This window comes from Anomaloglossus baeobatrachus, chromosome 5, assembly GCF_048569485.1.
Source record: "Anomaloglossus baeobatrachus isolate aAnoBae1 chromosome 5, aAnoBae1.hap1, whole genome shotgun sequence".
NCBI lineage: Eukaryota > Metazoa > Chordata > Amphibia > Anura > Aromobatidae > Anomaloglossus > Anomaloglossus baeobatrachus.
Genome location: NC_134357.1, coordinates 106776714 through 106792811, shown reverse-complemented (window position 1 = coordinate 106792811; position 16098 = coordinate 106776714). Strand labels below are relative to the sequence as shown.

General features: G+C 46.6%; 1 protein-coding gene across 2 annotated transcripts in view; it reads right to left on the bottom strand.

The window, feature by feature from the left end:
* KIF20B (kinesin family member 20B) overlaps positions 1-16098 on the bottom strand; it is a 340877-nt gene that overhangs the window by 128522 nt on the left and 196257 nt on the right. For both annotated transcript variants that reach the window (XM_075348747.1, XM_075348748.1), the window contains 2 exons: positions 1720-2809; positions 1279-1417 (listed from right to left, as the gene is read on the bottom strand). In XM_075348747.1, coding sequence (XP_075204862.1) covers positions 1279-1417; positions 1720-2809 — 1229 coding nt within the window. The remainder of the gene's footprint in view (positions 1-1278; positions 1418-1719; positions 2810-16098) is intronic.

Here is a 16098-nt window from a genome sequence, read left to right as displayed (position 1 = left end):
TGTGTTCAGATTAGGTGGCAAAAACCTGGTGACAGATTCCCTTTAAGCCCTACTTATATCACTCTCTATGTATTATATTGTGAGCTATCTTGCTTTTAAAAGTAATTAATAAAGTTATATTTTAAAGAGGGTTTTTTACTTTTTGTTTGTGCAATTTTGGACCCCCCTCATTCTCCTTGATTTTTTCCAAATTCTATGCAAGTCACCTGATCACTTCTTTTAACTGCTTTACAACTTTGGAGACCTTGTGCGGTTAAAAGAGCAGAAAACTGAAGATATGAACAGCAAGTCTCTTTTACACTGCGGTGCACATGTTCATTATTTTGGGCATTTCTTTAAATCTTTGACAAGCAGATTACAGAGTAGACCAGCTTGAAAAAGGCATCATGTGCACATATTCTAAAGTCTGCATTAGAGCTGTAAAGGTGCTTTACACGCTGCGACATCGCTAACAATATATCGTTGGGGTCACGGTGTTAGTGACACACATCCGGCGTCATTAGTGACATCGCAGCGTGTGACCCCTAGGAGCGACGATCAACGATCACAAAAACGTCAAAAATCGTTGATCGTTGACACGTCGCTCCTTTTCATAATATCGTTGGTGGTGCATGCCGCTGGTTGTTCATCATTGCGGGATCACACATCTGTGTGTGACACCGCAGGAACGACGAACATCTCCTTACCTGCGTCCACCGGCAATGAGGAAGGAAGGAGGTGGGCGGGATGTTACGCCGGCTCATCTCCGCCCCTCAGCTTCTATTGGACGGCTGCCGTGTGATGTCGCTGTGACGCCGCACGAACCGCCCCTTAGAAAGGAGGCGGATCGCCGGCCACACCGACGTCGCAGGGAAGGTAACTCCGTGTGACAAGTACAGGTGTAAGCGATGTTGTGCGCCATGGGCAGCGATTTGCCCGTGACGCACAACCGACTTGGGCAGGTACGCTCGCTAGCGATATCGCAGCGTGTAAAGTGCCCTGTAGACAAAAAATGGGAGTAGATATTACATCTATTCGAAATTTTGTATTACGAATTGGAGCAATACAAATACGAGGCTGCAGCGGTGTACACGCCGCTCAATGAACTGCACCTTCACACTAATATTACCAACCATTATATTTTATGGACGGATAGAACAGAAATGAAAAATATTACGGAACAAATGACTAACGCAGTGGAGAAGGTAAAAAACAACTTACAGAATAATAGAGGGTGTATATGACCCTGCCAATACCTAAAAACTTGATGATAGTCTTACTACTAATACAATCGCTCACCTCCTTTTCCACCTGCTGCATTTGCTTTTTGGCATCAGTCAGTTTCTCCTTCACCTCTATGTAGTCCTCCTCTTTTCTCTGCAGGTCTAGCTGTGCCGCTTTTAATTGACTATCTTTTTGTAAAAGGTCTTTCTTTAACCTTTAAACACACAAAAAGAAGTCAATGGAAAAAAAAAAACCACAAAACTGCTCACATTCTGAAAAAGGACAGATACAAGGCAGCGTGGGGCGTTTCATCAGAAGACCCGTCATGCTTACATAAAACCTATTTCTTATTATCTCATACAAAGTCTCGCTCCTGTTATAATGCTATGAATGAGAGCGAGCGCAATTTGACTTCAAAAATCAATATGTCATTTACAAGACATAAAAGGAAAGTTTTGGCCAGAACGAAGGATGAAAATCAAGCAACCTTGACAGCCCAGCTGCCCGCAGACTTACAGTGCGACGTCTCCCGCTGACTCCTTGACTTGCTTCTCCCGCTCACTCGTGGTCGTCTCCGCAGCTGTAAGTTCTTCTTGCGCCGCTCTAATCTTTTGTTCTAAGTCGCTCTTCTCGTCATTTAATTTCTTCTGGTTCTTTGCACAGCCTGTGTGTTCTGCCTGGAGATCTGCCAAGCGTTTCTCCAGCGTTTCAATGGCAACAGATTTCTCTTTGCTCTCGTCTTCCAGGCTGCTAAGCTTTTCAGACCTCTCTTTGTAAGAATCCACGAGGAGTCGCAGGTCCTTTATCTGCTGGCTGTGTGATAATAACTGATTCTTATAGTCAATTTCTTGCATTTTAAGGCTTTCCAAATGCTTCGTTGTTTCTGACAATTGTTCTCTAAGCTGGACGATAAGTTCATCTTTTTCAGAGACTTTGGCAGACATGTCGCTCTCTTTTTCGGTTTGCAGTACACTCATTTCGCGTTTCAGGTCATCAAGCTGTTTCTCAAACTGAAGTAACCGCTTGTTCTTTTTGGAGGATTCTTGAAGAACATCTTGACACTTCTTCCAGAGACCTTCGATGGCATTATAAAAAGCACTCTCTCGCCCAGATGGCATTTTTCCCTCTTGACTTTCAATCTGTCCAAGGTTCCTCTTGGTTGACTCTTCTATTAGATCAGTTAGATTAAAAAGCTCCATCCCAGCAGAGCCTGGCCTAAGATCAGTCTTGCCAAAGTCTTCTAACTTACTTTGTATAGTTGTGATCTGGGCAACCTTGTTGGCAATGTTTATTTGGTTCTGATCCACCTCCAGCTTCAGCATATTAACAGTTCCTTCCATGCTGAGGGTGAGATCTTTCTGTATTTGCAGTTCAGAGACCGTGCTTTTATTTTTCGATTCCAAGTCCACCATCTTCTTTTCATATTCAGCGAGCTTTTCTTCCAAGTCCACCACAGACTGAGTAAGTTTCACCGTTTGAACTTTATAATTTTCATTCTCAGCTTTGATATCTTCTAATTCACGCAATACGGGGCTTTCATCTACGTTCTTCAAGGGATCGTTGTGCTTTTCTTCGGTTTTCATTCGATCATCAGGATCAATAAAATCTAAAAAGTGTAAGTTAGAGCTTGGTTAACAAAATAAAAAAAAAATCATTACAGTAGACTAAAAATAAAAACAAAATTGCATTTTATCATAATGTTCATGGTTGAAAGCACCTCTAAGAATTTCTAATTAACCTTTCGAGAAGTCAATGTTCCAAAAGGAAAGGAGACAGTTGCAGACTCTGTAGTGCCAAGAAATGTGTAACAATGAATATGGGAACAGACATGCATCACTGCTATGAAAACCATGTAAAAATTTAGACACTTCGCACACAAAAATGACCAGTTTTACACGAGCCCAATGGCCAGCAGCAAGGTGACCTCTTTGTCAGCAGTTGGATTTTGGGGTCACATGAAACTGCCCATTTTTATGTGCCAAGTGTCTCAATGTTTCTCATAGCAGTAATGCATGTCTATATTCCTATATTCATTGTTCCACATTTCTTGGCACTGCAGTTTGCGTCTCCTTTTTGTTACCGTGTTTCCCCGAAAGTAAGACAGTGTGTCTTACTTTCTTTTTACCCCCAAAAGTGCCACTATGTCTTACTTTCGGGGTATGTCTTATATTGGAAAAAATCCCACAGCAATCGCAGCAAGTCTCCATGTAATGTACCGTATGGGGAATTGCCGCGATTGCGCCCTAAGTGTACCGCAAGTTAAGGAAACTTAACCACCAGCGGCTGCACATGAGGGCACTGAGGCTGTGTGATTTTGTATGTTGTCCATGGTCCTGATGGACCACGGACAACATTACTGCAACATTTCAACATTTCTCGGTAGCCGAGCGCCCGACCGCCGGCATGTGTCAGCTCTCAGCTGAGCGCTAAGCCGCCGGCATGTCAGGGCGTTCAGCTGAGCGCCAGACCGCCGGCATGTGTCAGCTCTCAGCTGAGCGCTAAACCGCCGGCATGTCAGGGCGTTCAGCTGAGCGCCCGACCGCCGGCATGTGTCAGCTCTCAGCTGAGCGCTAAGCCGCCGGCATGTCAGGGCGTTCAGCTGAGCGCCAGACCGCCGGCATGTGTCAGCTCTCAGCTGAGCGCTAAACCGCCGGCATGTCAGGGCGTTCAGCTGAGCGCCAGACCGCCGGCATGTGTCAGCTCTCAGCTGAGCGCTTTGACGGCGGCATGTCAGGGCGCTCAGCTGAGCGCTTTGCCGCCAGCATGTCAGGGCTCTCAGCTGAGAGCTGTCACATGCCGGCGGCATGTCAGGGTGCTCAGCTGAGCGCTCGGCCGCCGGCATGTTAGGGCGCTCAGCTGAGCGCTTTGCCGCCGGCATGTCAGGGCGCTCAGCTGAGAGCTGTCACATGCCGGCGGCATGTCAGGGTGCTCAGCTGAGCGCTTTGCCGCCGGCATGTCAGGGTGCTCAGCTGAGCGCTCGGCCGCTGTAACTGTACTGTAAAGAGGAAAATAAATAAATAAATTTTTACTACGTCTTACTTTCGGGGTACGTCTTACATTAGCCGACCCCCCCAAAACCCCCACTACGTCTTACTATCGGGGGTGTCTTACTATCGGGGAAACACGGTAGTATGTGTCATATTCAGTTTGCACCTGTTCACATTAGAAAAGTAGGATGTTCCATCAGTTTTTCTTAGACCAAAAGGAAATTAAAAACGATCAATGAGCTTAAAAAGGGGAATTATAAAAGGGCATTTATTTTTTTTTAATCCACAGGCTTGGAGTGCTGAAAAACTAACAAATATACTCACCCCCTCTGCTCCAAACTTGGCTCCCCATATCTGCCCCCGTTCTTAAAGGAAATCTGTCATAAGGTTTTTGCCACCTAATCTGAGAGCAGTATAACGAAGGTGCAGAGATTCGGATTCCAGCGACCTGTCACTTACTGGGCTTCTTAGTGTAGTTTTGATTAAATTATTGTTTAATCAGCAGTAGATTATCATTAGAGGACTACTTGTTGTGCTGCCAGGTAGTCCAGCATATTCATGAGCTCTGTATAACTGCTAGATCTACAGCAGAAAACATTGATTTTATCAAAATGACAGCAAACAGCTCAGTAAGTGACATCGCTGGAATCAGGGTCTCTGTCTCGACATTCTGCTGCTTTCAGATGGGGGAGCAAAAACCTGGTGACAGATTCCCTTTAAGCTATGTGCCCACGGGATTCTGTACCCGCGGATATATCCGCAGGTACTGCCGCAGGTTTCCAGCAGCTAATCCTCGGAATTCGTAGATATTCATAGCTGCGGGATTCTAGTGAAATATCTGCGGTAAACCTGCGGACATTTGTGCGACTTACCTGCGGAAGTCCCGGCCTCTATCTCCATAGTGGAGGGCCGGGATTTCCGCAGGTAATTCTGCAGGAGTAATTGACATGCAGTTATGTGCGGCTGCGGGACATCCGCAGCATATTCCGCAACAGCACATACCACAGCATGGCAACAGCACTCCCCATGTCCCATATGATAACATGTACTTGCTGAAACCTGCAGATTTATCTAGAAAATGCAGATAAATCCCCAGGTTTTCCGCGGCAAATTCCGTTGTTACAGAGTCCCGTGGGAACATAGCCTTAAGCTGCAGCACCGACATCATGACTATAGGGCAGCAGCTAATATTGGGCACAAGATCACTGAGCCAAGGAGCAGTCAACGTGTTATATAGATTATTACCAATTATTCAGCTAAAAACCTCTGTCCTTATAATACTAGCCTTTAAATAAAGGAAACAAGAGCTGCATTTATTATGATCTACTTGCTGCTGCTCCTCTGAATATTTTATTTCTATCCCTCACAAGGTTCCAGTGATATTTGATATTTTTATTTAATGCTAATTTTTATAGCTTGGAGCACGGGACCACAGCTCACGGGATTGACTTCAGGATGCTCCGCGTTATTACCCATCTCCAGGCTCCGATCGTAAAGACCGGAAAAATTAGCACAAATAAGCCCATAACCCTACAACCATATACTGAAATTTCTTCCGACACGTTTTGAAGGGTAGGCCCCTTCTTGGCATACCCTTTGAAATGCGTCAGAAGAATTGAGGCTGCCAGGCTCCTGTAGCAACTCAGTGACATCACCCATCCACGCCACCCTGAGGCAACTCTAGCAGCCGGAGCGTCCTCAGCTGCAGGGGCGCGCAGCAGCTGATCGGACGCAGGATTCCCGATCTGCCCCACAATTGTTGCACCATCCCTGCAGCTGAAGCACATTGGATCCCCCACGGATCAACTTTCAAGGTGATCGGACGCAGGATCCCTGATCCGCTCCACCTCTATCAGGACCTCCTCGCAGTGTGAGTGGCATCATCTCTTCCCCACACACGTTCAACAATACTATCGACTGTAAGTTTCTCCCGCCTTCCTATATCTATCAAAAGGACATTGAGGGCAGTCACTTATTATTTTTGCGGACTCTTGTTATCCAATGTTTGGATAGAGGAATGTGTCCCCTCTTACACATGCCTTGATTTTGTGTTTTATACTTTATTATTTGTTATTTACATGGATATATTAATATTCTACATTACTGTTCCTCTTTCCATATCTAAGGTTCCATTTTATTCTGTGCAATCCAGCTCATCTCCCCCCCTCCTTTGTCCATAGTCATTTTTTAGTAAGTTTCACAATCATACCCTAAGGAGGTGCAGTTTTCTTTTCTTTTATAAATAAAGGGCTATATAGCCATTCTAACATGGATCTTTAAATGATTACACCAGCCACAACATGCTAAAGCTGCTTTCACACATCCGGTTTTAGCAGAGCCGGCCAATCCGGCTCTAAAACCTATGCAACGGATGCGGCGACAATACCACATCCTTTGCATAAGTTTTTGCCATGCGGCCCGGCCGGTTTTTGCCGCTTGCGGCAGGCTACAGAGCATGCACAGTGGAAAAAACCGCAGGCGGCGGCCGGATGTGGTGTTTGCCGCAGGACGCCGCATACGGCGTCCATAGGCATGCATTGCAAATCGCGCCGCATCGGCTGGATACGGCGCGATGCGTTTTTTTTTACCGGACCAAAAAACGTGCCAACGTTCCATCCGGCCGCCGCATCGGCTAAATCTGCCGCATGCGGCAAAAACCGGACCGAACGCAAGCCAATGCGGCACAATCCGGCACTAATGAAAGTCAATGCAAAAAAAAAAAAAAAAAACGCAACCTGCGGCAAAAAAAAAAAAAAACGGTTGCGGTTTTTCTGCAAAGAGCCAGATTGTGCCGCACAGGAAAAAACGGATGTGTGAAAGCAGCCTAAGAGTATATTGACACAAGGGGTATTTGCTGCAGAGAGTTCTGCAAATATGAAAACTCCATTTCGTATTTTTTTTAGTATTTTAAAACTTGACAAGGCGTTATGCCCTGAGGATCTTTGGAGGTTGTGTCCCGAAGCCCTATAAGTCAAAACACTTGTCATGTAACCTGACAAACGGTACCAGAGCCACTTTACAATATACAAAGGGTGAGAAATGTTATACAGTGTAATCCACTTGCTTCGCTCTCCTAGTACGTGACCAATTGTGCACATTAATCATTCAGCAAGACAAGATTTAAAATAATCAGTTACTGGAAGCCATTATACTACATTGACGCTTTATAACATCTATGACTTTAAAGGTCAAATATTTGTTTTTTGTATATTGCCAAGTTTGTAACAAACTATGTGTTACGGGGGGACCGGCAGATTAGGACCAGGGGGTATATATCCCAATCGCCAGTCGGGCCCACCGTGCTCCAGATGGCAATGGAGCTGCTGGCACCCTGTGGGTTAGGCGGAGACTATACTGTAGAGCTGATGACTCAGAGATAACCCAGGAGACCTGGGAACCGATCACGTGTGTAGGGACACGTCAAACCGGAAGACAACCCAGTTAGCGTTTCGGTGGAGCGGGCGCTACTCAGACCACGTTTGTAGGGAGCACGTCAGGCCGGATGGTAACCAGTTAGCGGTGACCGAGAAGACCGCTGCGACAGCGCCCTGTCGGCCACGTGTGTAAGACACGTCAGGCCGAGCGGTCCTCTGATTAGAGTTTCTGGTGACCACTCGACTGGCCACATGTGTGAAGGACACGTCAGACCAGGTAGTCATACCAGTAGCATTTGACTGGGAAGCAGAGAAGGGAAATAGGGTTCACACACCCAATCCAAGAACACCCTGTTAACTCCACAGGGGTTCTGGAATACGCTGTCCGTGTGCGTAGAGGGCACAACCAGAAGGCGGCAGCAGGTATGCTGTCCGTGTGCGTAGAGGACACAACCGGACAAGTGACGTAACAGCCGCAGTAAAGTTAACACCACTGGACTGCTATAGCACAACTGGAACGGCAGTAAGGAAGCACGACGCCTGACCTTGATGTGCTGAGCCAGAAATCTTGGCGTGACAGGCACCGCTCGCCTAGCCCTACCTACCGCTTCCAACAAAGCTTATGCCACCATGAACTCCAAGTGAAGACTGCGCACCTCCATGTTGTCTCCAGCCCCATTTATAACCTGGGTCCGCCCCAAACCCAGGGTGGAACCACCAAGGTCCAATAGCAGAGTGCCATGTCATCAGCGACGTCACCAGCGGCCTATCCGTAACCGCCATGTCATTGATGACCTCATGGCAGCCACACCCCAAACACTTCACTAGTCATTGTCTGACGACCAATGGTGAGGTGCCGTGTCATGGGGTCGGGCCTCTGCGAGGCAGTCCAAAGTGGCCACATCATCAGGACACTTGATGTGGGTCGGCCTATCAGAGCCTGCCACCTCACGGACATGCCCAGTGAGGTCCTTACCGGACCTAGCTTCTGATGCACTAAGTGCCTGAGCATGCTCAGTAGCCTGAACAACAGTCTCGGAAATCAGACAGAAAGCAGACCGAAGTGCTCGGTTCAGGCTACTGAGCATGCTCAGTAGGCACATCCCAGAACTTAGACACGGCACGATGTCCAAGTACCTGTGCAAAGAGGCTTTTCGAACTAAGTGTAGGAGCATGCTCAGTAGCCTGAACCGAGCACTTCGCCTCAGAAATGGCACTATCAGGCTGAGCATGCTCATTAGGCGAAACACTGGACTTAGGCTCTGGCTGGGGTAAATCGGCACACGCATGCGCACTAGCCGCCTCTCCACACTTAGACGTGAAGGAGGAAGCAGCCAGCTCGATGACCCGAGGCACGGTCAAGATCTGCAGCCGGCGCCTGGGCGCAACAGGAACCACAGCAGGCTGCTTGCGGCTATGGCGGCGCCGATTCGTAACACTATGTTACAATAACAGTAAGGAACAAAAGGACTTAGTGTAGTCACACTTAAAGAGCACCAAGCAGCAGGATTTTCCTATATGAACTAAAGCCAGTGCTATACTGGCGCTATCATGCGGATTCTATACATACCTTTAGTTGTGAAATCGGATGTATACTTTCTGAAATACAGGCAAGGAAAGTTTGGGAAAGGCACTGTTACTTGATTGATAGGTTCAACACAATATTTAATAGGGGGGCCGGGTTTTGCTAGTTAATCCCGCCCCAGTCTGCCTGCCTATCCTTCCTCTCCCTGCCTCTGTAATTACAGGAGGAGGAAGGCGGAAGGAAGGACAGGCAGGCAGACTGGGGCGGGAATAACTAGAAAAACCCGATCCATCTATTTGATATTCTGTTGCACCTCTAATCAAATAACAGTGCATTTCCCAAACTTTACTTGCCTGTATTTCAGAAACTATACATCCGATCACACAATTAAAGAATCAGCATGATAGTGCCAGTATAGCACTGGCTTTAGTTTATATAGGAAAATCCTGGTGGTTGATCCTCTTAAAAACCACCAACAGGATCTTAGATTTTACAGCTGAAGGACTGTAACAATTTTTGCGTTCTTGAGTTAAAGGGGTTTATCCACGGACAAAGTACGTTAGTCAAAAGATCATGAAATAAAAATACATTCCACAATTGGAAGTGTTAAAAATGTTCCTGTGCTGAGACTCTTATACATGTGCCCCTCCTATGTACTGTGTAATGGCCGTGTCTGACCGTACAGGAGCATGGTCTGCTCAGACCACAGCTCCTGGGCAGGGGGAGGAAGTAAAAGTGTATACAGATATTACAACACAGGATCACAGCTGATTCTTTGGGAGGTAAAACATGGTTCTTAAACAGGTAGAGAAATGTTTTATCTCACAGAAACCATCAGCTGTGATCACATGCTCTTGTCTGTATACGCTCTTCCTCCCTTGTCCTTGAGATGTGCTAGGTTTAGACCAATCCCCTGTTCAGACAGACACGGCAATTACACAGGACATAGAGGCACATTTATAAGATTCTCAGCACAGGAACATTTTTTAATTTGCATTATCCCAAGACCTATTGATTAAAATTTACTTAGTTCATGGTTCACCATCTTTAAATGGAATACGTCAGCAGGTTTTTGCTACATCATATGAAAGCAGTATAATTTAGGCAGAGACCCTGAATCCAACAATGTATCCAACTTAGTTTCTGGAGTGCAGCGGTTCAGACTGCTTTTATATTTAACACGCAGCAGAGCCAAGGAAGATGCCCCCGCCCACACCAGGGTCTCTATGCACAATGTCTATCGACCGTGTGGTGCTAATCAGAGGGGGAAGGGACATGATCGGACGAATGCTAATGGGCCAGCTAGTCACAGCCACGATAATCAACAGCTCCACTTTATTTAAGCAGAACAAAGCTAAAAATGAAATACATAGGGGTTAAAAGACAGAACCTGAACTAACTCCTGCTGTCCTTAGATTACATATCAAAAACCTGCTGACAAATCCCCTTTAACACTTGTGTCATACTGCAGATAGGAGAAGAGGCTTTTGCTGCAGACAGATACAGAATGGGGTGACTTTTCTCTTAAAGCGATGGCAGTTGCATGCCTCATTGCGACATTTTTCTTTCTTCTGATTATACCAGCGATCACAAACCTCAGTGCTGATTTAATAAAGGTCATGTAAAACTGAAACATTCCTATGTTATGCCCCATATTGAACTGTGATTTCAATACATTTTACTTGAATCCACATACTGGAGTGCTGGATTTCCCTTTTATTGCATTACTAATGGGACGGACCCTATACAAGCACCCAAAGCCTAGGAGTGCCGTACTTTCCTGTCTAGACATATACAGGATAATAATCAGCAGGGGAAGGACACATGCAAAAGTTAAGAACTGCAGACATATAGATATTTAAATATAAGAACTGCATTACCTTATAGGTGATACCAAGGAGCTCACTCATGAATGTTATATACAATCCCTATCCTAAAGTACCACAAAAAGGGTCAGGATTTTGAGATCTCATCCCTGAACCTACTGTCCAATATTATGGAAATCCAAAAGTCAAATAAAAAGCATTTCAGTTGGTTACACACTTTAAAGAGGGGGAAAGGTGGGGGGTGAAGAAACAAAACACTGCAGCTCCTAAAAGGGGTGGTTCACTACTCTGCAATAGTGGTCACATCCCTGTAAAACATATAGGGAAGGCTTTTGTTAAATACCTTGTTCAGTCAATTCTGCCTCTGAGTGGCGCTATTGCGGTCTTCTCATCCCCATGAAGTGACACCCGGGCTTCGTGACCTCTGAGATCTGGTGAGGTCATGTCAACGTCCAGGTGACCTGACCTCACCGAGGCGGCCCCAGTCTTCCTAAGTGACAGGGCTGTGGGCGGGGGTTTCACCGCTCATCACAGGGCAGCGTGTCACATGCTCTCCCCCTCACTGCAGAGCCCCGCAAGGAGGTGATGCTGGGCTGTGACTAGCGGTGAAATTCCACCCACAGCCCAGTGACTCAAGGAAGCAGATGCCGGCCTCGGTGATTAGTGTCAACTGGAAGTTGACGTGACATCACCGGATCTTAGAGGTCACGGAGCCCGGGGGTCACTTCATGGAAATAAGAAGACCGCAATAGTGCCGCTCACAGGCAGAATTGGCTGAACAAGGTATTTAGAAAAAGCCTTCCCTATCACTTTTACAGAGATGTGACCTCTATTGCAGAGTAGTGAACTACCCCTTTAAGTCAAAATTAAACTTGGATTTAAAAAGTGCCACTCCAGCAGTTTTAATTTTCAGTCTATCAGTAAAAGTAAGTTTATTGTGTGCTTTAACAATATTAATCTGTGTTATTTTGCGGTTTACAGTGTTGCTCCGATCCCTCACATGCAACATGTGATTGCCGCTCTTTCTTGCTCGCTGACGCATCAGTTATGTGCTTTCTTGAAAGCATTCTCCAAGAACGTAAATCAAATTGATCCTAAAATTCAATTTGATACCCATCCTAGTAAAGTGTTAACAGTAGTAACAGTGTGAGGAAATAAACCATTTCCTCAGATGACAGCCCAGAGGACTGAGGCAGAGAGAAAATCCTTTGTGCTCAGTCAACAGAGAAGAACTGTCAGTTGAGAAGTCTCTGGAACTGTGTTTTTCTTAGGCTACTTTCACACTTGCGTTGGACGGTTTCCGTTGCGATCCGCAGCCTTGAGGAATTACGGTAACCATTGCAGGAATCCGTTATATTCCTCATAGACTTCTATTAGCTACGGATAGCAACGGATGGAATTGCATTGCATCCATCCCGTGGCACATCAGTTGTTTTGACGCTGACCGCTAGTGACCGTCGGGCGGATGGAACGCTGCATGTAGCGTTTTTCTGTGCTTGGCGGAGTGTCAAAAAAACGCAACTTGCAGGAATCCGTTGGTGTCCGTTGTTTTAATAATTGATGCCTATGGTGGTGGATTCCGTTAGAATCCGTCATTTGACGGATTCCGTTAACGCATCCGTCTTTACACAACTGCGCATGCTCAGATGTGTAAAGTCAAGGAAAAAAAAAAACCTATAGCGGATTGCGTTATTTTGTACGATCTGTAGCATCCGTTGTGCCACTATATGCAACGCATCCGTTGCATCCGTCACACAACGCAATGCTACGGATCCCGTCCAACGCAAGTGTGAAAGTAGCCTTAGACTACAGCCTGTCCTTACACTTGATTAGGACAGGCTACTGTTTGAATTATGTGATGGAGGCCACTTTATTACATACTTTGAGAACCTCTTTAAATACAAGTCTCGTTCTGAGTCTCAGACACTGTGAAAGTGACTCCCAATACACAGAAAAGCTGAGTGAGCTGTCTGGGTACAACAGAGGATTGGAGCAGTGCCGGAAACAGCACAAGACTGGGAGCAGTAAGTATTTGAATGCAAACCCAGCACACAGTATTGCTGTATAACAAAGTAAAATTTAAGAAAAAAAAAAGGAAAAAAAAAACAAACAAAAAAACCAAAACACTGGAGTGGTACAAAAAAGCAAGAAGTATAATAAAACGACCTAAAAGAGTGCAGTGTATTTCCAATCATCCCTAAATATAAGCCCATGCATGCATCTTTAATGATTCCCCATTTACTGTTGTGTTCTGAGGAGTTTTTATATAAGGCTATGTGCCCACGGGGACAGTGTCCTGCGGATATATCCGCAAGACATTCCGCAGGTGCTCCCAGGAAACCGCACCACAACTTCTGTCTGTTTCCATGCTGCGGAATGTCGTGCGGATATGGTGCGGGCTTTCTGCATTGAGGATACAGTTCCATGGCTTTGACACTGCATCCTCAATGCAGAACAAGTGCTGCAGTGATCGGGGTGCTCATACTTACCTCCATCATGCAGCACTTCGCTTTCCGGCGGCCGGGTCACTCTCTCAGCGTCTGGTTCACTGTGCTGGAGGTGGGCGGGCCTGAACTAGCTCCGGCTGTCACATGACCGAAGCTCGTGCAGGCCCCGCCCACCTCTTCCTTCCTGTACCTGGCTGGATCCACCGCGCTGCTGTACACCGGACGGAGAAGTGACTTGGGTCTCTATCAAGGCAGGTAAGTATATGGGACCCTGCGGAGAAATCCGCAACAATAATTGACATGCTGCAGATTTTTCCGCACGAAAATCCGTTGCGGAAAAATCCGCAGCGTGGGCACACCATTTCCCAAATGCCATAGAAATCGCTGGGGAGTAGCTGTGCTGCAGATTTCTGGAAAATCCGCGCATTTTCCGCAGCGTGGGCACATAGCCTTATCTTTAAACAGGTTCATCCACTATTTGTATATGTTCAGTATAGGTCGACAGATCAGTGGGGGCAAGACTCCGGGTACCGAATTAATCAGCGGTTTCTGGTTAGATGTGATCCATTGCCCTGCCATCCGCCCATTTTGAAATGAAGAGGGGATCTTCAGTACCCAACTACATCCACTATACAGCTGACATAACTGGGCAGAGCCGTGACAGATATCAGGCCCCCACCAGCATTACATTGGGAATAGCTTATAACTGATCGGATATTGATGACTTATTCTAAAGGGAACCTGTCAGGTGCAATATACACCAGAACCACAAGCAGTTCTTGGTATATATTAGTGATTCCTGACTAACCGTCCCTGTATACACTAGCATAGATGAAGAGATATTTAGAAAAAGTATTTCTAAAGATCATATATTATATGCTAATGAGCGCGAGGACTAGTTCCGAGGGAGTTTGTTCCCTTAGCTAGTTGGCCCACATAGCATGGTAGCACATCCCTGTGGGCATACTAACATGCTAATGAATGGGCAGCGACGCCGCACATACCTCATTCTTCATGGCGGCTGGCAGAGGATGGATGTACACTGGGCATGATCCAGAGTTCTCAGCACTTCCGGTCATGCGCACTATAGCTCACTGAAGCCAGGAAGCTTACACCCGGCATCAGTTTAGAGGGCATGATCAGAAGTCCTGAGTACTCCGGATCATCCATCCTCTGCCGGCCGCCATGAAGAGTGAGGTATATGTGCGTCGCTGCGCATTTATTAGCATGTTAGTACGCGCACAGGGGCCTGCTACCATGCTATGTGGGCCAACTAGCCAAGGGAACAAACGCCCTCAGGACTAGTCCCCACACTCATTAGCATATAATATACGATCTTTACAAAGAAGGGAATTTTGTTTACTTACCGTAAATTCCTTTTCTTCTAGCTCCAATTGGGAGACCCAGACAATTGGGTGTATAGCTACTGCCTCCGGAGGCCACACAAAGTATTACACTTTAAAAAGTGTAACCCCTCCCCTCTGCTATACACCCCCCCATGCATCACGGGCTCCTCAGTTTTGGTGCAAAAGCAGGAAGGAGGAAACTTATAAATTGGTCTAAGGTAAATTCAATCCGAAGGATGTTCGGAGAACTGAAAACCATGAACCAAGAACAATTCAACATGAACAACATGTGTACACAAAAGAACAACAGCCCGAAGGGTACAGGGGCGGGTGCTGGGTCTCCCAATTGGAGCTAGAAGAAAAGGAATTTACGGTAAGTAAACAAAATTCCCTTCTTCTTTGTCGCTCCATTGGGAGACCCAGACAATTGGGACGTCCAAAAGCAGTCCCTGGGTGGGTAAAAGAATACCTCGATAAAAAGAGCCGAAACAACAGCCCCCTCTTACAGGTGTGCAACCGCCGCCTGAAGGACTCGCCTACCTAGGCTGGCATCTGCCTAAGCATAGGCATGCACCTGATAGTGTTTCGTGAAAGTGTGCAGACTCGACCAGGTAGCCGCCTGACACACCTGCTGAGCCGTAGCCTGGTGCCGCAATGCCCTGGACGCACCCACGGCTCCGGTAGAATGGGCTTTTAGCCCTGAAGGAATAGGAAGCCCAGAAGAACGGCAGGCTTCAAAAATCGGTTCCTTGCTCCACAGAGTCAAGGTTGACTTGGAAGCCTACGACCCCTTACGCTGGCCAGCGACAAGGACAAAGAGCGCATCAGAGCGGCGCAATGGCGCCGTGCGAGACACGTAGATCCGGAGTTCTCTCACTAGATCTAACAAATGCAAATCCTTTTCATATTGGTGAATTGGATGAGAGCAAAATGAAGGATAAGGAGATATCCTGATTGGATGAAAGTGGACACCACCTTAGGGAGAAAGTCCGGGACCGGACGCAGAACCACCTTATCCTGGTGAAAATACCAGAAAAAGGCCTTTACATGACAGCGCTGCAAACTCTGACACTCTACGGAGTGAAGTAACCGCCACTAGAAATGCCACGTTCTGCGAAAAAACGTGATAGAGAGCCATCCCACAGCGGCTCAAAAGGTGGTTTTTGAAGAGCCTGTAGAACCATGTTGAGATCCCAGGGCTCCAGCGGACGCTTGTAAGGTGTGACTATGTGGCAAACTCCCTGCAGGAACGTGCGGACCTGCGGAAGCCTGGCTAGACGCTTTGAAAAAACACGGAAGCGCCGAGACTTGACCTTAGAGAGAGCCGAGAGACAACCCTTGTCCAATCCCGATTGAAGGAAGGAAGAAAACTGGGTAAGGCAAACGGCCA